The sequence below is a fragment of the Lycorma delicatula genome, chromosome 10 (genome assembly GCF_047948215.1).
Source record: "Lycorma delicatula isolate Av1 chromosome 10, ASM4794821v1, whole genome shotgun sequence".
In the NCBI taxonomy this organism is placed as follows: domain Eukaryota; kingdom Metazoa; phylum Arthropoda; class Insecta; order Hemiptera; family Fulgoridae; genus Lycorma; species Lycorma delicatula.
In genome coordinates, this window is record NC_134464.1 from 80,685,693 (window position 1) to 80,713,033 (window position 27,341).

At 28.9% G+C, this 27,341-nt stretch overlaps 1 protein-coding gene across 1 annotated transcript in view; it reads left to right on the forward strand.

The window, feature by feature from the left end:
• Positions 1-14,470, forward strand: part of LOC142330838 (uncharacterized) — a 102,879-nt gene extending 88,409 nt beyond the window's left edge. The window contains exons 6-9 of the mRNA XM_075376297.1: positions 658-832; positions 7,534-7,703; positions 9,440-9,595; positions 12,618-14,470. Of these exons, the coding sequence (XP_075232412.1) occupies positions 658-832; positions 7,534-7,703; positions 9,440-9,595; positions 12,618-12,908 (792 nt within the window). The 3' untranslated portion in view covers positions 12,909-14,470. The remainder of the gene's footprint in view (positions 1-657; positions 833-7,533; positions 7,704-9,439; positions 9,596-12,617) is intronic.
• Positions 14,471-27,341: the final 12,871 nt, after the last annotated feature.

Below are 27,341 nucleotides of genomic sequence, written 5' to 3' on the forward strand. Positions count from 1 at the left end.
AAGACTCTGCTGTAAAATGCATAAAATTGATGATGAAGTTATACAACTTCATCATGTTATTGCTGCAGTGTTGTCATTGTCACTTGTTGCAGTACATGATATTAATACATAATTAAATAATTTAAATGTACTTGTAATTTACACTCGGATACAGAAACTGAGATGAGTGTAAATTAAGTAATTGTGATCAAATTTCCTAATACGTAGTGTTGAGTCTTCATTTCTCGCTTCTCAGCTCAAATTGATTTTGGGGAAAAAATTAAGTTGAATATTTTTGACCACAGAAAGCTAATTTTCTAAGTCAAAGTTTCTATGGTTAAACCCTAGTAAAGGTTAATCACTTTTATACATATTTGAAATCGAAACAGTGGATACTGGTGTACGTTGATGGTTGGGGTTCAATTAACCACACATCTCAGAAAAACCTCATTTTGCACGTTCAATTGACCACACATCTCAGAAAAACCTCATTTGCATGTCATACATATCATCCTCGTCTAATTGGGTCAGGGGTTGCTTATTGTTCAGATTGCAACATACACAGTAGGGGTAATAATTATAACAAATGATAAGCCTAAGTTATAAATATTAATTTCATAAATCAATTGAATTAATTGTTAAAAATTATAAAACTAACAAAATTTTCTTTGTTAATAGTGCTCAATATTATATATAGTACCACCAATTGTACTATTCCTGGGCGCACATCCAGCAGTGACAAAAGAACACTTACAATATGCACGCTTTTTGACATCAGGTGCTGCTCCTTTAGGAGCATCAGATATGGAAAACTGCCTGAATAAATTGCCTAGTACTACATACTTTTTACAAGGTGATGAATATGCATAAGTTTATAGTTAGGCTAAAACTTCTAGATATTTATTTTCTTTATATTCAAATTGTGGTTTTTTTTTTAGTCGTGACAAAAAATTGTTGTACTTACTAGATACTTTTTATTTAAAAAATAATCTTTATTAATACATTTCCACTACAGCGAGTTAAATAATCATTGTTATCAGCAACATCATGAACTTCAACAAAAATATATTTTTATGTCTAGGTTCTAAGTGTACTTTATTACTATATTTGAAGCTAGCTAAAAACATGTATGTTTTTCTAGATTCAAATGTGAAGTGTTTCTCTTCATAGGATAAGTAATTTTTTTTAAAATTCATTTATTTAAAAATATATATATTTTTTTCATTAGTAAACTAAGACATGTAGAGATATTAAATTTATAAGTAAATAATCTATTGAACTCTGTCAGTGCCAAATTAGATATTTGATGTATAACTCCATATGGAATCTTGAGTTTGTCAAATTAGATATTTGATGTATAACTCCATATGGAATCTTGAGTTTGTTGCCCATTATGCAATTTTTGAAATTCTACTTCTCACATTTTTGGTTTCAATATTCTAATTTTATTAAAATTGTGAAAAAAACTACTTTATAAAATTAAGCTTACAATTATTCTAAAACTTAAGTTTCATAATGATATACTAATTTTTGGAAATAAGGAATTGTATATATTTAAAGATCACAATATAATCATCTTATTTCTGAATTTACATATACAATGCATTTTTAATGTACACCATGTCTGTGTGAAACTATCTTCAATTTTTAAATATATTTCAAACACATATTTGAATAAGTGCAGGTTAATAAAAAAAAAAAAAAACTAACATACATTAACAAAACAGGACTTGGATTATTCGTGCTGTGATATAATTAAATTGACAGTGGAACTAAAAGGTTAAAAGAAAATTTTCAAAATGGCACTTTCAAGGGTTTACAGTTGTAATTATTTCTACGTAAAGTTATGTTATTTCTGTTCTGTTATTTTATTAAATTACACAGTTATAAGCTATGTATATTGCAGAGATATGAAAATCCAGAAATAACTATATTACTTTATAAAGGAAAAAAGGAATATAATTTCATCAGTAGAGTAAATGTCATAAATTATTTTGCTGAAATGTTCTCAAAGTAAATAATAATACTTTTAAAAAAAAGTTATAGTTAAAGTTTTCATACTGCAATCAACATGTTTTTTTTTTGGTTTCAAATATCTTATTTGACTCATACAAAGTGAATTGCAACAAACAATGCACAGGATATTAGCCTAGAATAGACCTACAGTACACAAGTATCAATAAAATGGGTTACTGTCTAGTTATGGAACATAGGATCTTGAATATCTACTCAGCCAGATCAAAAAATCCAGTAAGGTCTGAAAAGTTTAAGAATAATCATTACCTCAGACTACTTTTTTTAAAGAAATCTTCTAATTACTAGTACATTTGTTCTAGGCTCACTTAAGAACTGTGGTTCTTACCGCAGTTGATAGGCTTATATGTTTGAGTCTGATATTTAAATAGTCTGTGGCAACCAAGTATAAATATTATATCACAAGATGATATGAGAAATCTATGCATTAACCTGATGTGCTCTTAACTTTTTTATAATGATTATCTCACATAGAGGACTTCACAACATACACTAACCTTAATTTGATACCTTATGTCAACAGTTATCAATCACTCATTTTCCAAGCAGAATGATGCTTCACAAACTTCACGTAATCAAAATAGTTAACATGTTTCACAAAAGTCTGCTGAGTACAAGCTTTCTTAGTAGTTCTATGTGATTTGGAACCTTGCAAAAACTGACATTTCTAAGAATAAGACACTATTCTTGAATGATTGTATCTTATAAATACAAAGTGAATAGGTCAATCAGTACTTAAAAGCAGTTACTAAAGCACATAAGAATGACTTCTATGACAATCTAGGGCCGGAATTCAATTCTGAAGTACAATTGCTGGTCTCACATTATTGAAATTTGAATAAACAATTTTAAAAATCTGCTATCAAAATAAAATTAGATGGGGAAGTTGGACAAGCATGTACCACCTGTAACTGCAGTGATGAAAAGTTATGTAATAGCTTTAAAAAGATTTTCTGGAAACATAATTTCACATATTTTAAAATGTAGCAATTTTAAATTTCTTTAAGAAGTATTACATTTTTTGTGCTAATAAATGGAATTTACCACCTTGCAAGCAAATTACATAAACTGAATTTTATATATAAAAAACTATAGCTCCAGATCTTCCTGGAAATTACATATTATTTGCATACTAACAATACTAACTATTAATAAGTACTTACTGAAACTAAGTATCAAATATAAGCCATAAATAATTTGTTTCACTATATTATATAATTATAAAATACAGATATTAAATCATACAGTTGATGTATGTATAATTGAAATCATTTTTATAGAATAACGATAGTACTTCTTATTCCAGTGTTACTAAGTAGTCAAAAATCTGCATAAGAGAACAATACCTATTTATCGAATTGCAAAAAACACTGAAGCCATTAATGCTGTAAAAAGAATTATACAAAAACAAAAAAACAGTATCATTTTGGAAATGTCTCCAATAACACATTGTGCCCAAGCTACAAATAAACCTATACACATCTTTGTTAAATTCAGTTCTTAGTTTCATTATCATTAGCCATTATAACCCAATTGTGTTAAATATTACTTGAATTACAGTAACAGAATAAAAGATTAAAAAATTGCATAATTTTTTTTATAGATAATAAAAAAGATTAACCAATTAACCAACAATATTGTATTTAGTTTATTAACACAAAACTGAAAATTTTTTCAAGTTTTTGAAAACACTACTAATCACTTAAATATAATTTTCCTCTAAGACTTTCATAATTTTGTGTATTATTTATCTTCACAAATATATTAATGTTGCTTATCTTGTTTGTTTATTTCACGCAAACACATCCTTATACATCACATTTATTAATTAAAATTGGTCTAATTGAATCATATGTTTTCTTCTGCCATAATCATGTGTTTTAATAGATTTTCTTTTTTTATAAAAACTTCTGTTGTTGGTTGTTATATTCTCAAAGTTTACTTGATGGTAATCTAATCAGTTTTTCTACCATAAAATAGTCATTCTTTTAATTTTCAACAAAAAAATGGGTGTTCTTAAATTTTTATGCTTTAATTACTTTAGAAGTCATTATGATTAAAGCAACAATGCTGTGACATTGTTCAAAATCATCATAGTCTAATCCCAAGAGTAACCATTTATAATAATTTTATAAATCAGATTTTATATTCATTTTTCATCCAAATGTAACTCTTGTATAATATATTTGATGCATTGCAGTAAAACTGTTTTATATATAAAAAGATAATTGTAAGAATTTTGAAAAACAAGTCATAGGAGGCTGTCCAGCTTTACCAAACAACCATCTTTGTTACCAGTTTGTTTTAATACGCAACAGGTAGGAAACAGAGCTCCCTGAGAGTAACACCATTAACCCCTTATAGTGGCTGCCCAGCTTGCTACCACAGATAAATCCAGGGCAGCAGCAGACGCAAATAACAAGGTACTTATCTAAGTGAGATGCAAAGAAGGTTAAACAAATCTAGAAGGTAATCGAAAGATATTTTTAAATCATTAAGGATTACCTCTGATTAAGATTGTTTACCATCATTGCAGGGACTAGCATGGAAGATTATGAGAAATGTAATACAAATTTTTTTACTTTCTAGTTAATGTAGTTTGTCAGTATGAAATTAATGTTTTTAAGCCCTATATTTATAAAACCAAAATATACCAAACACTTGGTTTCTCTCATTTTTTATAAGTATATATGTTATTAGATGAGTTCACCAAAATATTTTTATTTATCAAAAAAAAATTATTGTGGTAACTAATATCTGAATATTAAGAATGAATTATCTAAGTATTAATCTAATCAAGACAAAATGATCTACTTTAGAAGCACTTGTAAAAAGCAAAAACTTGGAACTAGAACCACTTTTCAATTGTTCAATAATCATCAACAGATATACCAGAATCTCAAAAAATCTTCTAAATCCAGAATCTTTGAGCTTTTAAAAAAAATAAACAGTAATAAAATGTTTTTAATGTATAAAAGAGTAAAAAATACTTGTATTTATGAAATAAAGCAAAAAAATACAAAAAGCTTCATTCTCAAAGAAAGAATAACACAATCTTTTAATACTTATAGAAATACTTTCAAAAGATGTGAATAAGTCAGATGCTGAATGTTATTTTAAGAATTTAAAATAATCTTACAATAATTTTTAACAAATTTTTAAATTCTAGAAGACAGTTAGAAATTGTTCCTTTGAATTTATTAATTTATTTTTCCTTAGTTCCTTAATTTATTTTATGATTATATTCTAAACAACTTTAGACCAGATTGATTTTTCGATTTTGTACTTACAATGAGGTTAATTTTTTTTCTAATTTCCTCTCAATTACAATCTTCTATTAGTGTCTTCAGCAAACATGATCATAATTCAACATATTTTTATTTTTCTCTTAGTTTGAAATAGCAATACAAATTTTCATACTAAGTACAATCTGAGTAAGTGCTTCAATATTACTCATGTCCCAAATTCAGTTCACATCAGTTTATTCCTGACTAGTTGGCATATAACTTGTTATATGTCCAGTCTACAATCTTATTCTGTTCTTTTTAATTTGATTCACACTGCATTTGGAGGAATGGCCTTCTTAGGGTTGAGATTTGCTATTAATTCTCTAAGTTCTGTGTCACGACTGTTTCACTACTGTTAAAACATAGAAGTTTAAAACACCAATCCTGATCAGAAAATTGCAATATCTGGATGCTTTTGGATTGCAGTATCTGCATTTGGTTTCTACATCAGTTACTCTGTTACCAGTGATTCACAAAAACGAAGGATGAATGGTTGTTCTCTTTGATGAAGTAAAAATTTGATATAGTATTATTAAAGCTGTATCTTTTATAATATCTGTATCTTTTCAATAGGATTCCAATGCCATCTAGTTTACATTAAAAGCCAGTACACTGAAAGCTGCCATCTAATGTTCCATAGTTTGAAAAGAATCACTGGAAAAGTGTTCAAGTGGATTGAAAATAACACTCAGAAGTAATTTTATTACCTTTACAAATTAATTTTATATCTGAAAATCTATGTATTGTGTAATTATTTTTAATTTCTTAAGTAAATTTTATTTGTTAATTTGTTAAAGAAACTGTCAGTTTGGCGAGAAATTTCAAAGATAATGCATACATCATATCTCAACCAAATATTTTAGAAATACTGGAGTTTACTTATACTTTCATGTTTGAATTACCCTTGAAACGGTTAACTAGGAATCCAGAATAAGAGTAACCCATTTTGCTGTCCCATTTGTTTGTTTGAACAAATAAATGGCATTGCAATATATTATATTTGGTTTATTTATTTTTGGGAAACAGTACAGGTTTTGGCAAGATTAAATCAGAAAAAAGTTTACTTGTATTTTCCTTAGATCTAACAATTTTTGAAATAACCACTTTTAATTTACATATCCCCTGATACAAGCATCACTCTCACTGCACAGTTCTCCCACCATAGCGGCGCTGCAGCCCCACCACTTTCAGGCTCCAATAAAAGAGCATGCAAGAGAGTGAATTTTCAATTCATCATCAACCACCACCTGGAGAAGACCAAGCAGAAGAAGAAGAAGAAGACAGCAGAAATTACCTGGCTGCCTCGATGTGGGACCGAGGGAGCTGCTGGATACGGACGTTACCTTCCCGCGCCAGCTCGTTGGGCTTGGAATCGTTGGGCGCAACCTGACCTGGGCTTGGAATCGCCCTGGCCAGCTGACTCAGCAGCAGGAGCCGGCCCAGTGTGGCATCGCTCGGGGAGAACTGCCTCGGCCGCGCCAGTGTAGGATGACCGACGCCGACCCAACACTGCAGGACTCTGGGGGCCATTTCTGCTACGCTGTAGTGGGGACCGAACTGTTGCTGAAGGGAAGACCAGTCTGACTTCAATGGATGAGCCGCAACTCCCCATCTTTGCCGGAGACCAGCTTCTGGACCTAACATCTCTTCTCAGAGCTAACGCAAAAAAACAGACCCCACAAGGCTATGAATTACAAGCCGTCGAAGCCATTTGATGACAACAGTCCTTCTCAGGGTTACCATAAGGTTATTAATTACAACGAGCTGTCGAAACCAATCGACAACAAAAACGGCCCTTTTCAGGGCTACCATAAGGTTATTATTAAGTGCCATGTGCCATTCAGCGACATATTATTGTTTTAAAATAAAACACAGTAAAATAAAATTATAATTTTTTTCTTTCATGTTACTGAAAATAAATGAAGATAAATCGTTACATGAACTCTTGTAATCCAGGCAGGTCCACAGGGAAAATATAGCCAGTGAGTTTCTTAAAAATATAGATCATTCAGGTCATGTGGCCCTTTTTTCCAAATACAACCAATGTAAATTTGTCAATTGTTTTCTGTTTATTATGAGCTCTCAAATTCATATTCGTAAATAATAATTTAGGTTGGTGGATTAAATAAATGAAAAAGAAATCATACAAATGTGTTAAATGAAAAAAAAAGAAGTTTGATATTACTGTATTTATTTTCACTTATTAATAATGTTGATTTACTTTTATTTCCAGCTTACGGTTTAACAGAGACATCTCCTGTAGCTTTGATTCCGCCAAATACATACAAAAATATGTCAACTGTAGGACTACCAGCACCACTGACAAAAGCTAAAATCATTGACGATAATGGAAAATCATTAGGTCTTAATGAAAAGGGTGAAGTATGTATAAAGGGACCACAGGTAAATTTTAATTAATTGATATATTCTGATAAAAATAATGTAGTAATGTAATGTAAAATTATATAATTTATTTATTTGTATGGTCGGCGTTCTTCACAATCAACTGATTGGAACATTCATATTATCTGACACTTAAATGTTGAAGTCTACTTGCACTTTCTTCAGAAGGATTGCCACAGCTGCTTGAAGATGCTCCTTTAACGCTGAGATACAAAGTATACTTCCAGCACAATGGCACATCTCCCCACTTCTCTTGTGCTGTTTCCACTCACTTCATTTCCCTGAGAAATGGATCAGTCATGGAGGTCCACACTCACTCATTGGAGGTCCAAGGTCCAATTCTCTGATCTAATACCTTTAGATTTTGGCATCTGGGGATGGATGAAAAATATTGTATACAAGACAAAAACATTTTTGAAAGGAAATAATTGTCTGCATTATGGATGCAGTTGAGCAACTTTAGGACAGCCATGAAAAATTAAAAAGAGCAAGAAAAGCAGTATAGAAGTATGCCAAGAAATATGGCATAGTATACTATGGCTCATTGTATAATATGGCTCATTGTTGAACTCTTATTATAAACTGATACGTACGAGTATAATGCACTTTGGTCTATTGTGCTGTTTCTAAATAAATTTTGAATTTTCCTAACTTTTCTTTGTTTTATTCAATTTACCTTAAATCATTTTATTCAGAATTAAATTTTCTACCAAGTTTTATGTATTTAGTACCTATGTAACAAAGTTATTGTACGTCAAACATAAAAAAACAGGGTTTTTACCCCAATTTACTAGTTTTCACCCCAGATTTCTCAAAAACTACTGCAGATATGATTCTCAGTCCTATTTTAATCAATTTTTCAGGTAAAAAGCCATAATAAATCACTAATTCTGCCCCTTAATTTACATCCTAAAAAGTTCAGTACGACCTAATTTCACCAGAATAGCTGAAAAATCCTAGTAAAATTTTTCACTAGCTGTAACTCTCAAACGAAGCATTTGAGGACATATTTTTATATAAAATTTTTCTATTATTTTCACAAGTATGAAAGTTCCAGGAGAACTCTGATACACTATGTATATAAATATATTCTAACAATCTATGAAGGCAATCTATTTTTTGTTTAAAAAATTTTCACTAAAGCTACCTGGAAAAACTCAATGGAAACATCCAAAAGAATTTTTAAAGGAACTTTCTCTACACGATAAAAAAAATCATTGATAATGGTCTATTTGCATGTTAAAGAATAGGAAATTAACATAAAAATTAAAATATATTCATGTGAAATTGAGTATTTCCTTCTTTTTTTAAAATTAGTTAAAATAATTTGCTTGTATAATTATTTATTGCACATAGATTTTTAAAAATGTGTAAGAGATAATTTAAACTTATTTTTATCATAAGGTGATTTTTTTTTTAAGACAGATATATCAGAGCACAAAAATATTATTGGAGAACTTAGCATTCTCAAAGTCTTAATAATAATAATAATACATTTTGTTTTTATAAATTTGTTTTTATATTTGAACAGATTTCCATCAACTTTAAAGTAATATCTTATTAATTTTTTTTCTGACAATTTTCACATATAAACTATTAAAATGAAAAATGGTAAAATAACAAACTGTAGTAAACTAGTGCTCAATAGTGGCATCAATTTATAAAAATTTTGTAATATTTCATTAAGAAAATTATGAACTCCAAAACAGTTGCTTCTTGTTTTATTTTTCTTGTAGGTTATGAAAGGATATTTAAATAAGCCTGAAGCTACTGCTGAAACAATTGATAAAGAAGGTTGGCTCCATACAGGGGATATTGGTTATTATGATAAAGATGGTCAGTTCTACATTGTGGATAGAAAGAAGGAATTGATTAAAGTTAAAGGATTTCAGGTAATTTACAGTTATTCATCATGATTATTTAATTTATTTTTAAAATATGGCAGACCAGTTGACTACCACTAACTTCAGTTAGTGTACAAAAAATTTCAACATCCTGAATACTTTACCAAATTTGAACCATGTCATTTTTACAGTAACAGTAAAAAACCCACTCTTTTTTTCTTCTGTAAACTAGAGTAGTTTGTTTGCTACTTCTGGAAACTTGGCTTTTACCACCGATCAAGTGACAATCAAGAGTAATGATACTTAATTTTTATTTTTACTTTTCTGCCTAGATAGCGCATAGCAGAGCTATAGCTCTAGAAGGGAAAGTACTGCAATCGGTTCAGTTTGGCCATATGTGGTTTTCAGCAGATCTTGATGTTTTGACACCTAAGGAACCCAAAAAACTGGATGGAAATTTTCCCCATGTTAATGTTTGTATGTGCACGCGTGTTTGGTGTTGGCCTCTAAATCACCTTATATTTCCAGAAAAACTGGATTGATTTTGACTAAACTTTGTGAGATTACTACTGTATATGAAGCATTGATGCTATTAAATTTTCAACTTAAAAGGTCAAGGGGGTGAGGCTGTAGATTAAGGTTACCCTCAGTATATTGAGATTTTGCCTAATTAAGGTCATATATATCTCTTAGGCAGATTTGTTAACAACTTAAAAAATAACAATATCTGTAAAAACAATTTTAGTGAAATCACACCCTTACCACAAAAAATACTGTTGTAGTTGTCACAAGTTGACTTTGTACCTGATGCATTAATTCTCGTACCAGTCTGCTGATCGTACAAGCAAAATTTGTTCTATGTAAGTTGTGAAATTACATTAGTTTAGTTAGTGCCGACCACCGCCACTAATACCGCCACACCCACACGAATTAAATACGTCAAGATTCATCCTACCTTCTTGAAAAATGCTACAAATTTGTTTTCTGTCATTAAGAAATTAGTGCTTGAACCTCATATTTTCCAGGATTATTTATTTCAACAGTTTTTTTAATTAAATTAAATACGCGAATTAAATAAATTAAATATGAACGCTTTAGTTAAAATCATTGAATTAATTAAACGAAAAAATATTATATTTAAATAAAATTATAAATATTTTAAATTAAGTTATGTGTGTGTAAGATATGCATCAGAAACAACTGTTGTCAGTTTTTTATTTTCTTGTTTTGTCATTGCTGAACAGTAATTTCTAATACATCAAATTATGATTGCCATTTTCTTTTGCATATTTCATTACCATTAATTAGATTAAGTTATGAGTGATGAATACCAGAAATTTCTTTTGAAAATTCAACTTGAAAGCAAAGGTTTCTGATGAAGTCCGTTTTAAATTTACTCATCCACAACTTAAAAACTGTTAATGTTATAAAATTTAGATAAGCATTTTTTTCAATTATTGTTTTATTCTCAAAAAAAAGAAACAACTCAAAACAAAGCAAAAAAAAATTGTATAACAAAAGGAATTGAAATTTTATGAATAAATGAATAAAAATGAAAAGTAAATTTAAAAAAAATCGTTAAATTAAATTAATATGGACAATAACAAATACTTGTATTATTTTTTCACTTGGTCACCATTCACTGCAACACTTTTTTATATTATTCTACTATAGGTTTATTGTTCCACCTTCAAAAACTTTTCCTATCAGTTTAATTTAAGATTAACTATTTTGTCTTTCAGTTTCTCATTATTTTCAATTTCTCTATTGAAAACCATTATTTTAAATGCAGCAAAAGGTAATTGGTGAGAAGTTGAGACTGTACTCGTAGTACAATCCCAATTTCCCACCTCAATTGCTCTTAGAAATCTAAGATTTCCGATCATTTTAATTCTTGAACTATATTTGTTGCAGCATGCAGTTATGAAAAAACAAAAACCCATTAGACAGCTTCCCACACCTTTGTTTTGAATAACAAGTCAAAGTTTTTTAAGGGTTTTACAATATGGATTAGCATTTATAGTTTCAAAATTAAAGAACCTAATAAGCAATAGCCTTTCATTGTCTAAAAAACAAGCTTATTGTCTGAAGATTCTTCCTTATAAGCTTCTTGAGCCTCACAGGTTATGAATGCCATCACTGCATCAAATTCTGCTTTGTCTTTGTTTCAACATTAGTGTAAAACATCTAACTCTCATCTCCAAGTCACAGCATGGTTAAACAGTTCACTTCCTTCATTTTGGTAGTGCTACAGAAGTGTTTGAACTATAGTAAGATGTTTTTCCTTGTATCCATCTGACAACATTCTTGGTACTCGCATGCCAGTATCTTTCTGTAACCCAGTTTTTCCATTAATGACTAAACATTAAGCAATTGGAAATACATTTGATAATTATCTAACTATAAACATCTGTTTTTGTGAATTATTTTTTTCATTAATTTTTCCAGTAAATCATTTGTGATCATAAGTAGATGACTGATACAATCCTGATTGTGAAGATTCATCCTACCTTCTTGAAAAATGCTACAAATTTGTTTTTTGTCATTAAGAAATTACTGCTTGAACCTCATATTTTCCAGGATTATTTATTTCAACAGTTATTTAATTAAATTAATGTATGCTGTTAATGAAAATATGATTGGGCGGTTCTTGCCAACAGATTACTAATAACAAATAAATATGTTGAACAAGCACTGTCTGGTTTCTAAATACAAATCAGCAGCAAAGTTGAAATGGTTCTTACTTGAAGAACATGTCTTATAGTACATAAAAAGAGAAAATAAGTACACACACGCATGCACGATAACCACCAAAAAACACTGGTATATACGATCTAGTATTCAAATCCATATAAAAGTAACTACCTTTACTAGGATTTGAACCATAGAACTCTCAACTTCAAAATTAGCTGATTTTCGATACAAAGTTCACCATTAGACCAACCTAGTGGGTATAAATTATATCCTAGAATAATTTTGTTGTGGCATATTACCTACACTTACTAATTAAATTTGTAATTGTTGTGTTTTTTGTTTTTGTTTCTTTTAAATTTATATATATATATTTTAGGTAGCTCCAGCTGAATTAGAGGAACTTTTAAGATCTCATCCTAAAGTGGCTGATGCAGCAGTTATTGGAATACCTGATGCTAGAGCAGGTGAATTGCCAGTTGCTTATGTTATACCAAAACCTGGTCAAGATCAAGTACAGAGTGATGATTTAAAGAAATATATTGCTGAAAAAGTTGCTCATTATAAACAATTATCCACTGTTATTATCACTAATTCAATTCCTAAAAGCGCATCTGGTAAAATATTGAGACGTATGCTAAAGGAGACACACTTGAAAGGTAGTAAGTGAATGAAATTGAAAAGGATTGTACAGAATTAATTTCACCATCTCTTTACAGTAAAAATTATGATGCTATGCAATTTAGCTACTGTATGTTAGTTATCTCTCTTATTGAATCAGTGATTATAAAACTTATTTTTATTGATATTTTATGTAAAAAAGTCTTATTTTGATTTTTAAACTTGGGTCTTGATAATTTGTTTTAACTTAACTCTTATAAATGTTACAAAAGTTATTTAACATTAGTAAATCTGGTTCTGCTTACTCTTGGATTAAAGTATATTTAATAAATATTATGCAGTTTTATTTTATTATATCAAGGTTAATGAAATTTTTGGTGATAACTATTCTATAGTATCTTTTATCTGTAGTATTATGACAGATCATATTCTAGAATGTTGACTGGCTAAGATAAGTGAGGTTGATGGGATAAATTAGCTGTATGAAGTCCTAGCATTAAGTGTTTTTTTACTTTTCATTAGACATTTTTTTAACAGATATTGAGTTAAATTAGTGCAGTATTTTTAAATCTCTTTTCTTGTGGGACTTGGGTTTTAATATTTAATTTTTAGGGAATTTTATTGTGCTGTTTTCAAATAAGATCATTTGCTGGTAAAACTTTATTATAAAAAATAAGTTCACTTTTTAAGTATTGAAAAATATAAAAATAAATAAAAATTTGTTTACATAAGTTTTGAAAGTTACTGTGATTTTCATCCTGATATAAATACTTCATTTCTTCAAAGAATTGACTGATTAGTTAGATAATTTTTCATTGACCAACAAAATATCAAAACTTTTCTTCTGACATGCTGATTCATGAAATGAATTAGGTGGACTGATACATCATTCCATCAACCTCCACTACAAAACAGCCCTCTCTCTTTGCTCTCATCCACTAATTTTAAACTTGAAAGTTATTTCAGATTTTATTTACTGTTAGAACAGTCCTGAAGAGTTCTATCAGAATATTTTGTCATGTCTGCTGCCACTGGGCTGTGTATTTTTATTTAAAATGTTTATAAAAAGAAAGAACAGTTTAGAAATGAATTTGTATTTGTTTATGGTACCTGCAAGATATCTGCATTCTACTCAAAATTTGTGTGTCTTACTTTTTTCTGTTATCTTATTTTTGTTTACTACATACTTATTCATAAAAGTTGCCCTGATAACATTATTGTTAATAAAACATTGATATCTTGTTGGTTAATGAGAAATGCTCTTTGCCATTACATGGAGGAGGTTTAATAATTGTCAACATTGACATTGTGGGGATTTTTCCACTTTTTTTTTTTAAAGCTATGCAATAATCATTATCCAATTACTCTTCTGGTGAAAAAGAATTGATCATATTTCCCATTACTCTGTCTAACAACTAATGGCAGAACTATTGAGGAACAATTCAGTTTTTGGGCTGATAACTTAAATGTATGCATATATTCGGTTATTAATAAATATTTTACTTACTTGTAGTTTAGCTTTATAATTTAGTTTAAGATAAATTCTATATTTTTATGTATATTTTTGTACTAAGATGATATTAAAAATAAAGAGATATTTTTTAAATATATCTACTCTGTTTTATTATTTTGATAAATTGAAAGGAACTGAAGATAAAATGAACTTGAAGACATTTATCATCTTAAAAAAAAAGAGAAAAATGTAACAATTCTCTTATCTGTTTATGTAGGATTCATCATATTTAATTTAATTCATGAAATAGCAAAAGAAAATTAAATTTATAATTATTATTAAGTTATACAGTATCTAGAAAGATTATCTAGAATCTAGAAAGATTCTATTATTTTGGTAGTTTGCTGGTTTAATATTTTCCTTTTCCTTTATCTAATGTTCTTAAAATTTCAGTTTCATGACTTAATTATTTTTCTATATATGAACATGATGTAGCAATTTGTGAAAAAAAGCAATTTATTTAAAAAGTTATAAGTTTCTAGGTTAATATCACTGAAGGCAGTCACTTCAATAACATAAGCATTCTTCCTCTTAATTCATTATTTGTCTGTTACAAATACTTTAATAAATTATATAGAGATTATTCACTAATGTAGTTATCTAGATAAAAGCAGAAAGAGGATATTTTTTTAATTTCTTTTATTTACAAAAGCTAAATATTTCTAATATTCTTTTATAAAATTACATACTGCAGTATCTTCTTTTATGTTATATATGAATTTTGTGATTTAGAGTGCGCGCGCGCTAATTTTGACCATTTATTACTTCTTAGAAACACTTTATACCCATTTTAAATTTGGAATATAATTAACTTATAACAAGTGTTGAGGCTCCCACTAGTTGCAACATATCTATGTAACATCATTCGTCTTTTGCAAACAGAAGGAATATCCGAAGCTGAGATCCACCGCTGGCTGTGCATAGTTTACCATAAATATGTAATGGGTGATAGATTTTGTGACAGAATGGTGCAGGAAATTCAGAGAAGGGTGAATTAATGTGTGACAAGGAAGGAAGAGGACAGCAAGCATTCCGTTGTACTGAACCTAGAGAAACATTTACCTCAAGATTTCAAGGTCCATTCCTTATGGAATTATTTCAGACAGATTGGTTTTCATAAGCAGAGAAGAATTTTAACTCGAGAGAATTTTCTCGAGTTATATTGACTTTTCTTCAGCAATATTAGAATATAGACAGTTCTTTTGACATTATTGTTACTGGATATGAAACATAGATAAATTCATCAATATCGAGATAAAAGAACAGTGGATGCACAAATATAATGCATGCACATACACACACACACACACACACACACACTTGCTGAAGAAACCCAAAAGATTCAAACAAAAAAATTATGGTTATGTGTTTTAGGATCATAAAATAATTTTTTGGCAGAATTTACAAAGCTGAATACAAGATGTTTTTTGTGAAACGTTCACAAAACTTAGAAGAGCGATACAGAATAAACGTCAAGGGATGATAACAAAAGGGATCGTTTTTTTTTCATAACAGTGCACTGCCTCACACTGCCAGAAACACTAAGTTTGTACTAAACAAGTTTAGGTGACAAATTTTTGACCGTCTTTCTTATAGCGCTGATTTGGCACTGCCTTTTTATTCATCTGTTCACAAAGTTGAAGAATTGGCTTGATTACTCATACTTTAAAAGCAATGATGAACTACCTCATGGATGAGAATTTTAGCAGTGCTTTTCTTTGAGGAGGCATTTTTTTCTGATAGATGTCTGTCATGGTAAGAAAAGAGCTTGAATTTGGCCAGGGACTATGTCAAAAAGTAATATAAGTATAGATATAACTTTGTATATACCCTAGTAATTTTTCTTCAGTTTATTTTTGTTAACATCTGTCCAGATGTTAATTTACATCTGATGATGTTTATTTATATATATAATTAAGAAAACTTATATAAAAAAAATAAATTTAATATTCATGAATTAATTATGGACTGTATGTAATTAATTTTTTCCATTATATTATCCATATATTTTTATCAGTTATATATTTTTTAATATCCATTATATTTTTCCATTATTATTAATTTTTACAAAAATTTCTCTGATTACTGTTATAAAACTTTTTTAATTATTCTAAATGTAATACTTTTCTCTACACAGTGTTTTACACATAGATTACAGATCTGTAAATAAAATCTTTTTATCACCCTCAGTTTTATAGAAAGAGCATTTTAAATGTCTTTAAAAGTTAATATAATGTTATAGGATATCTTATACTTAGATTAAAACTTCTTAGTACTTAGTAGATGCTCTACTTTTGCAGGCAGCCAGGTACTCTTGAATTGAAGCCCTACAGTACCACATTAACACTCAATTTGCCAGAGCAGTTTTCCAGTCCTGAAATATCTTGATGGAAACATTCATTGTGCTCATCACTACTGCCCCCAATGTTTGACTGGAAGAAATTTAGATGTGAATGCAGAAAATGGACTTTTAGTGACATATTACACCTGTGTCTCTATGTAAATTTATCATTTTATCTACAGTTATCTGGTAATTTTGTAAACTTATGGACACCTAGAAAATTTTTCCAAGCGTCTTTAAACACTGTCCAAGCAGCGAGTTCTATATCGGTCAAACATTTCATCTCTAACCAGTTAGTTCCCTTATTTGTGGACTAACAAAAATCCCTTCTTAATTTCTGCCTAACTTACTTTTGAGAATTTCTGCCTTTTGTACAAGAACCCTTGACTGTCCTTCTTCATAGCTTTTACAGAATTTTTATTCTCTGTTTGATGTGAAGGGGTGGTAAAAATACTCTTTCTGGTTAACTCCAGCCTCATGAATAATGATTTATTTCACCAGGAGTTTATTTCTCACATTTATTTCATGTTTTACTAGATAGTTCAGCTGTCCCATTCAAAAATAAAACAGTAGTATACCCTAATTGCATGCCTAACAAAAAAGCTATTACTTTCAAATCTTCACACACATTTCCAACTCCATAAGCTTTATAACTTTTTCCATAATGCTTTTTATAATTACTTTTTCAATAAAAGTTTTCATAACACCATATGTTTTTTCTTATTAATTCCATAACAGCTAGTACAGAAGGATATTTATTATAATTGTGAAGCAATTAGGCATTTATTTTGCTTTCAAGCTACACTTTGTAGCTACCACTACAAGTTCATGAACTTGGTCTAATTATTAACATAAGCTCATCAATATTTGCACTAAACTAAATAATATTCTTCAGCAAAGTATTAAGAAAAAATTTTTTGTTACCTTCGATAGGCAATTTTTTTTTTAAATTAAAAAAAATAATGAAATAACCATTGCAAGGTTTCAACCTTAAAACCTTAGAAGGGTCAACCTTGTCCCTAAAAGTTCAGATGATTTTTTGATAAGTTTAAATCTCTTCCAAGTCAGTTAGCTTACCTTGTGGTATAAGATGCAGCTTACTGAATTGTAATTCTAAGTCTGAATTATGATCATCTTCTCCACTGTCCACTTCTTCATCACTGTTTTTATGAAACAAGTTTTCAGGAACTGGAATGGATTCACTTTGCGGTGTAGGTCTGAGGACAGATGGTGATGAAAGACAATGAAGTACAGAATGTTTAGACTTCTTAGAAACTTCAGACACATTAGTTAAATAGAAATAACAATTTGTTAAATGATCTTTTGGTTTATGCCAAATTATTGGAACACCAAATAGTAAGGCCTTTAAACGATTCTCTTAAGAAGACTGCACAGTTACTACGTTTAATATCAGGATCCCATGTATTATCACTGATTTCAAAGACAAAGTACAATTTATAAGCATTTTTTTTAGTTGAAAGTGTAATGTTTTTCTTATGTAATTTTAGAATGAATTCACCACATACATAACCAAACTGTTTGAAATTACTTACTCACATTTAAGGCATTATGAGACTTCACTGTTCACCACTTTATACAGATATCATACTGTTGAAGAGACTACACTATTAAAAACAGTAGGTTGATAAAGCCAACAAGCATTTTGTTGTTTTGAATTGTATAGACATGATGAATCTTGCTCATGTATGCTTCAATGATATGATACACGATATTGCTGTTATGACTTTAAGTTATCATGTGATGGTTAACAACAGATTAAGAGTTAAAAATATATACTGAACACATAAATATAAAGTAATCATACAAAATAAAAAATATAAATCGTGAATCATAAAATTTTCAAAATTTAAATTTTGGAATTTTTGAAAAACATATAAATCAAGTAAGAATATTTCTAACTTGAAATCCATTTTCAACATTAAAAAATAGATTGGTTTCATCTATCATATGTTGAACAACAAAATTTGTGTTTATAAATGTTATGTATTTTTATAACGTGTACACTTACATTTTTATTTCCGTAATACAGATACAAGTAACAGTCTTTAATATGGTAAATCTGAACAAAATAAAAAAGTTAAATACATGTACTTATTATAATCAATTAAGATTTGGGTAATTATCTCAAAAAATAGTCTAATGAAAAAAAAGGAAGAGTACTGAAAAATGAAAAATGAAGAGTACTGTTAATTTTATATTCAAACACAAATTTTGTATACCTTGATAATATTAATATAAAGGTACTTCATGAACCTATAACCAGTAGGTTTTGAAAACCTTTTTTAAAGAATATAAACACAATTGTTTCTTTTAAAAATTATTAACAATTTACTTTCAAATTCCATCAAAATTAGTCTTCCAGATATTTTCAGATCTAATTATAGTTTATAGTATTTAATTATAATTTATATAAGTTGATTTAATGTAACTATATACTGCACTGAGGAAGCTTATGGAGTAATCCATCATCATCTGTTGTTCTGCCTGGAAGCAGATCCCTTACACCTCCTCTATCTCCAACCATTTTTGTACCAAGCCTTCTCCTTGTCCCTTTGTAGTTTCCATTTTTCACTTCAACTTTGTTGTTCTTTTTCTTCTCTTCCTTTCTTCTGAAAGAAATATGAATTGGACGTATACTATGTAATATCAACGTAATAAATACCTAATTAAAACACATTAAATATTACTAATTGTTAATATTTATTTATTTATTCAAAGGTAAAAACTTCAAATGATAGGTCATGTTGCACTGAAGCTATTATTAAAAAGCATTTTTGTTTTGTGTTAATATTGTTAAAAATGAGAGCATCAGAATTATAATTCAGATTACCTATGAAACTAATAATATGTAGCTGATGATCAAGTTGAAAAGAATTTACCAAATGCACTGGAAAAAAAATTAACCTAAGTTAAAGAGAAAAATTCCACTCCAGTAGAACAACAAGAATATAACAAAATCTGAAATCATGAGATTGGACGATATATCGTCTAGCTATTATAACTCGTCTAGAATAACTATTCGTCAGTTAATAACAAGATTCTTCTTATTTTTATGAAAAAACTTCAGAATTTTCATTAAGTAAAGCACTCGATCTTCATGAATAAAAATCTTTTTTTATTTTATTTTTTTGCAAAAATATGTCTTTTCGCGTAACAAATATATATTCCGAATATGAGCTAAATCGGACCATAAATACAATTTTTCGAAATATCACGACCCTAGCGCCACCAAATAGTTCTAATTGTAGAATAAAAATTTTACCAATTTATATCTGTTTTATTTATTCCTTTTTTAATAAAACTAGTATAATCTCTTTTAAATTTTATTATTTCAAGTATACACTACCTAGTACTATCAAGTACTGCTATCAAGCGACCGATTTGTAAACGGGTTAGGAAAAACTCAGCGTTAGAAGAACAAAAATTTCACATTTTCAAATTAAAAAATGTGAAATTACAAAGATTATTACATAATTATCGAAAAAACCTATTTCATTAAGAACATCTATTTCTGCGATGATAACATAATTTCATCAAAATTATTTTTTTATATTTTAAACAGTTTAAAAAATTTTTAAATGTCGATTTGCAAGATGGTCAGAGTAAATAAGTCTTCGGTGTTTCCGCCGTCGGACAAACTCTCGCCGGCGTCATTCTACCGAACGGCTTGATTTATCTTTATAGTGGTCTACCAATTCTCCTACAACCTTCAAGGTAATATGTACAGTTGCAGTTGCTGTAGTATGATCTCCTATCAATCAAGTTACCATTTCCTATAACAAAATATTTTGTTGTATAGGGGCTACATACACAAATCTTGCAAATATCATATTTCACTTTGTTATCCCTCGTAGAGGCATTTATTTTGCGTCTAGGATGCACTGGTCTTATTATTAAGGTCTCAGGATAAGGAAAAGCACAATCAGTTCTACACCTGTGGAACCAATATTGAGGAAGAAGGGACCAAGGAAATGGAATATATAGAGGAGAGAATAATAATCATCTATTCTGGTTGGACTAGATCAGGATACTTTACTTTCTTAATCTGAATCAACACAGGTACTGTAGTTGGCAAGTAAAGCAGTAAAGCTTATTACTGAACAGCAGTAAAGGTCTTATTACAGGACTATACAGCCATACACTAACTTCAAGTCGATTTCATCTTTGCAAATTGAATCCTTTGATTTTATTAATGTAGATTGTCTAAGATTAAACAGCCGTATATGTTAACTCAAGCACTATCAAAATTTATTTAGTTATAACAGAGAGTTTCAGTTCTTATTTAATTACTTTATATAACTAACAACTTTACCATAGATCAACTGGAGAAACTTACTCAATTTTCTGTACCATGTAAAAAATTGTATTATAACCTAGGTACAGAATTTAAAAGTGAAAACTTGTTCAAGGAATTAATCATTTATAATTCTTTTTATACGTAAGGAGTACTTACTAATAAATGTTTCTTCTTTAGCTTTAGATGCAGAATCGAATAAATTATACTCTCCATAGATCTTGGTAAATTTAAAAATGGAGACTGTCGCACTGTATCATCCAGTGCCTGGATATTAGAAAGTATACATTTTTAAATTAAACTTCCTTACCTGTATCAATTTCGGATCTGGATAATGGTCTCCACATTGTACAATGTGACATCATTATACAAACTAAAAAGATTGCTGAAATAACAAATATCTGCTCATTTTTTTTTTTCTTTTTATTAATAAGAATCTTATTTTTAAGGTTATACTGTTTAAATATATATCAAGCACTTTTCCTCTAAATTTTTAATTTTCCAACTGTAGCTCTGTCATTGCAGCAGGGAAAGTCAAGTGATCGGCCAAAATTTTGGGTAACAGGAATTTTGCAAAGTCAATGGTTCAAGACCCCTAAAAAAAAAAGTTACAAGAATTTTTGGAAAGTGTTGGTTTAGTGGTTAACTTGTAATTGACGATCAGCTGATTTTGAAGTTGAGAGTTCTATTGTTCAAATCCTAGTAAAGGCAGTTACTTTTATAAGGATTTGAATATTAGATTGTGGAATATCAGTGTTCTTTGGTGATTGGGTTTCAATTAACCACACATCTCAAGAGTGGTCGACCTGAGACTGTACAAGACTACACTTCATTCAAATTCATACATATCATCCTCATTCATCCTCTGAAGTAGTACCTTACATGGTTCAAAGGCTGAACAGAAAAAGAGAGACAGGGAAAATGTATTTATATACATGCTCATATTTTGTTCAATATTTACAAACTGGTTCAACATAAGTTCTTAGAAAATGGCTCAAAAAATATCACATTGATAGCATTAAATTTTGGACAAAATTAAAAAAGAAGTAAGAGTTATTTTTCACCATTTCAAATTTATTTTGTGATCATAGCAAATTGAACTTTAGTTTGATGAATGTAATTCATAAGTTATTTAAAATTTCGGTTTTAAGTCAATTGAATGTAGGTATAAGGGGATATTTAACATTATTTCTAAATAGTTTTTGTCTCATTTCTCAAAAATTCATTTACTAAAAAAATTGATTTATCCCATATCCCAGCTTTGACCTGATTTTTGATGTCATCAAACATAGTAGCATTGCCGTACCCAAATGAGTAAACCTTGTATAATTTTTTCAGCCTTGTTGTATAGCAACACACCAAATTGGGGCAAATTATTTAATTTAAGTAATTAATAAATAAACTTTTAAGCATCAACAAACAAGTGAGGTTAATGGCACCTTACTTAAAATGTGAATTTTTTAAACTTTAATTTTCATGATTGAAAATCCAATTGTACGAGGAACGTTCAATAATTAACGATATAAATTGATATAGAGAAAAAACTATTCATCCACTGACAATGAAACTTTTTGAGAGTCAAATTGGCAACCTTGGGAACATATTTAATCAGTTATTCGATCATAATTATTCTTAACATAACCTCTTTTGTTGATTTCAAAATGTCAGCTCCACTTGAAACGTGTACCCCGGAAGAGCAACGTTCAGCAACAAGAGTTTTGCTATCATAAGATGAAAAACCGGCGGAGATTTACTCAAGAATATTGAAACAGTATGGTGAAACGTGTTTAAACCGCAGTAACGTGTATGAGTAGGTGGAACACCCCGTTTAATTCGGGCAGAACAAGTGTGACTTATCTCCATCGGTCTAGAAGATCAGTTGAAGTTTCGACCACCGCGCTGCAAAATCGCAAAAATGATCTTATTCACGAAGACAGGCGAGCCAAAATGTCCCAAATTGCTAGTTTATGTAATATTAATGTTAGAACCGCGCATTTAATCATTCATGACGTGCTGAATTATCGCAAAATTTTCCCAAGATAGCTGACTCAAGCCCATAAAGACACCTGGATTCGCATTTTTTCTCAACTCAAAGAATAATTTGAAGCGGAAGGTAATGTCTTTCTACGTAAGAAACGTGGTTCTACCATTTCGAGCCCGAATCAAAACGGCAAAGTCTTGAGCGAAAACATATGGATTCGCCCACTAAAAAAATCTAAAACTCACCCGTCAGCCGGTAAAGTGATGTTGACGGTCTTCTGGGACTCACAAGGCCCAATTTTTAGTAACTATTTAGAAGAACACGTACCGTAAACAGTGAGTACTATTCTAACATGCTCCAACAGAAAGTGAGACCCGCGATAAGGCGAAAACGTTAGGGCACTTTCTCCAAAGTTGTGATTCTCTTGCATGACAACGCACGCCCTCCCACATCGCTCAGAGAACAGGAGAAACACTCGAAAACTTGAGTTGGGAGGTGTTACCACATCCTGCTTACAGTCCAGATTTCACCCCGTCTGATTTTAATTTGTTCGTCCCGCTCAAAGACCTTTTACGCGGCAAGAAGTACGACAACGAAGCACTCAAAAAAGTGGAACAAGAATGGTTCAAACAGCAAGGTAAAGACTTCTACGCTGAGGGAATCAGTAAGCTCACAGAACAGTGGGACAAGTGTCTGTCTAAATGTTGCTGGAGACTATATTGAAAATTATTGTAAGTCTCATTGTTAATGAATTAATCCTTTTTTTCTACATCAATTTAAATTATTGAACGTCGCAAAATTATTGTTAAATTATTGACAATAATTTAACAATTAAATTATTGTTAAATAATTTAACAATTAAATTATTGTTAAATAATTTAACAATTAAATTATTGTTAAATAATTTAACTCGTTAAATTATTGAACGTCCCTCGTATCTAGTATTAATGTAAATGACACGGAACTTTTTTAAAAAATCTGATGTGGACACAACATGACTTCCTTGTATGCCTATTAAATTACATATACATATTTCTTTAAAATGAAAAATACATAAAATTTTACTATTTTAATAACTTCTGATATTTTTATATTAAAAAAAAATTTTTTATTGTTATTATTGAATTATTATTTACTGTATTTTTTTTTCAATCAGAGGTTAATAGTTAATAATAAATCAATATATTTAAATTAAAAAAAAGATGAAATCGGATTCGAACCCATGTGCCTTCCCCTTGTAAGATAAAAATATTTAATTAATTAAACCTTCATTTGGCTATACTCTGGAACCAATGAAAATAAGAACCACTTATGATATATGGTTGAATTCTCAATGAGGACTTATTACTGCAGTTAAGAAAAAGTACAAAATTCATTTTTTTTTGGATTTTGAGCTTTTTTTAGACACATTAAGTTCAGTTGATTGCAATCAAAAGGGAAGGTGTAGAACAGTCCTATATCCAAAATGTCAACATCCTACGCCTAATCGTTTTTGAGTTATGCGAGATACATACGTACGTCCAGACGTCACGCCGAAACTAGTCAAAACGGTTTCAGGGATGGTAAAAATGGATATTTCCATTGAAATCTGAAAACCGAAAATATTCGCGATCACTTCACTTCGTACAAGAAAAAGGAACCTGGTAAAGGATTAAAAAACTTTCTCAATGCTCTTCCTTATATTCAACAAAATTTTAAAATGGTAGTAATACAATAATTAAGTTATTAATTTAAAACTAATTTAACTGTAAAAAACAATTGTAAATATTATTATTCAATTTTTATGATAACAGAATTCAAACAATATCTATATTATGAAGATAAAATTTTATTAAAATAAATGAAAATAAAAATTGCAAATGTTGTTTATTAATGATTAAAAGTATTACTATTAGTGACAATTGAAAAGAATTTGGTTTGGGTGACCAGGCATAGGAAATAGATTTGACCCACAATTATGCATAATATCAAAATGGTTAGTAAAAAAAAAAAAAAAATTGATTATTTAATTCTTTTGCTTGACAGCTGCTTATGTAACTTTTCTAAAAATATGCTGAGCTTGAAAAACAGATAAATTATCAGAAATAAATTAGTAATTAGTCAATAATAATTTGATCAGTAACATCGACTGATTACTGAAGTATATAAATAAAAACGATATATCATAAGTGGTACTTAGTTTAATTGGTTCCAGAGTTATAACTAAATAAAATTTTAATTAATGAAATATTTTGATCTTACAAGGGGAAGGCACATCGGTTCGAATCCGACTTCATCTTTTTTTTTAATTGAAATATATTGATTTATTAATAATTAACCTCTGATTGCAAAAAAATTTTTACAATAAATAATAATTCAATAATAACAATAAAAAAAATAAAAAAAATATCACTTGATTTAATGAAATAAAATTTTATATATTTTTCATTTTTATTCAAAATTTTTTACAGAGGTTAGTAATTATTAATAAATCAATATATTTAAATTAAAAAAAAAGAAAGTTTAAGAAAATATATGTATATGAAGTCAGATTCGAAACTATGTGTGCATGGTTACGGATCCAAGACATTCTTACTTACACCACATAACTACTTGAGCGACGTAAACAAAATTAATATATAAACTAATATAAAATGCTGTTATGAACACAGAAAAATGTGATGCAATGTGGTGTCCACCACAATGCAATTGTGTAGCTGTTAACTTTATTAAAGAATTGGAGGATTGTATATCACTTTCAAATGGATTAAGTTTAAATGAAGTGCAGTAAAAAATATGTATATGTAATTTAATAGGCGTACAAGGAAGTCATGAAATTTTGTTGTAATTATTAATTGATACTAAAGAAAAAAATTTTATTTTACCACATATATATATATATAAACATGCTGGCTGTTTTCGCTAAACTGTGCTGCTCATTACAAAGAAACTTATAATAAAAGCAAACTTATCATCAAAACTGAAAAGCAGTGACAGTTGCTCTGCTTAAGAGATAATTTTTGTAGAAGTTTTCATCTCTTCCTCTGTAAAAAAGGAAAAATGATTCTCTGATATCCTAATTTTTTAACTGTGACACAATGATAACTAAATTGTTCAAGTACAACTAGAAATTACCAGTTGGTTTTTAATGGAATTAAATTAAAATGGAATGGAAACTCTAGATAATTTAAAGTATTATTGAAACACAAAATTTATTAATGGTGACTATCAGTGCCAAGGCAGGTAGTAATAGTCTTTTTACACGGATTTGAATACTAGATCGTGGATACCGGTGTTCTTTGGTGGTTGGGTTTCAATTAACCACACATCTCAGGTATGGTCGAACTGAGACTGTACAAGACTACACTTCATTCACACTCATACATGTCATCCTCATTCATTCTCTGAAGAATTATCTAAACGGTAGTTACCGGAGGCTAAAACAGGAAAATGAAAGGTAGTAATAGTCAACAAAGAGTTTCAAAGTAATTAATTTAAAGAAGTTTTGCAGTGGCGAAAATGAAATCTAGCACAAAATCATTTGGTTAGAATATTTTTTTTTTTTTTGTTAAATTATTTTAAATTTATTATAATCAAATTCACTATTATTAAATTACATTTTAAAATAATACATTTTGACATAAATAATAATATATGTAATTCTTTAATATTTCTTATAGCACATAAAATTTAATATTATTTTTTTTAATTTTAATTTAAATGCTAATAAGTTTTTTTTAATGTAATTTACTTTATAAAATAATAAATGTAAGATTAATGAATAAGAAGAAAAATATAGCTAATCAAGCTTTTCTTTATAATTTTTGTTACATTAATCATTTCTAAAATAAACTTGTTTATGTTGTTACCTACAATAACATAATAAAATACAATAACTAAAAATTATGAATAGTCTTAGTTTGGAGTTTTTTTATTGTAACTGAAATATTTTAAAATTAAAAAAATCCTTAACAATTAAAATTTTACATTTTTTATTAATATTAAAATTATGTGTACACCTATACAACAGTTAATCACTGCATTTATTGGATGTGTAATGGGTTTGATAGAGTGTATTTGCAAGTCTGCTGTAAAATTTATTTGTTGTTGCGCATCTTGCATTTTAATAGTTCTTTTGATTATACTCTTAATTTACCTTATAAACGTGTATTTCTTATCTGGTTAAAATTAGATGATTAATTTTTTTTATATTTTTGTCTTGTTTTAAGATAATTAAGCATAAGCAATTTTTTGTACAAAGTTTGATTTGAAACTCAAATCCTATCTATTAATATAAGTTAAAGTATTAATATAAACTAGTTACGCTTATTCTTGTATTACCAAAGATATTAC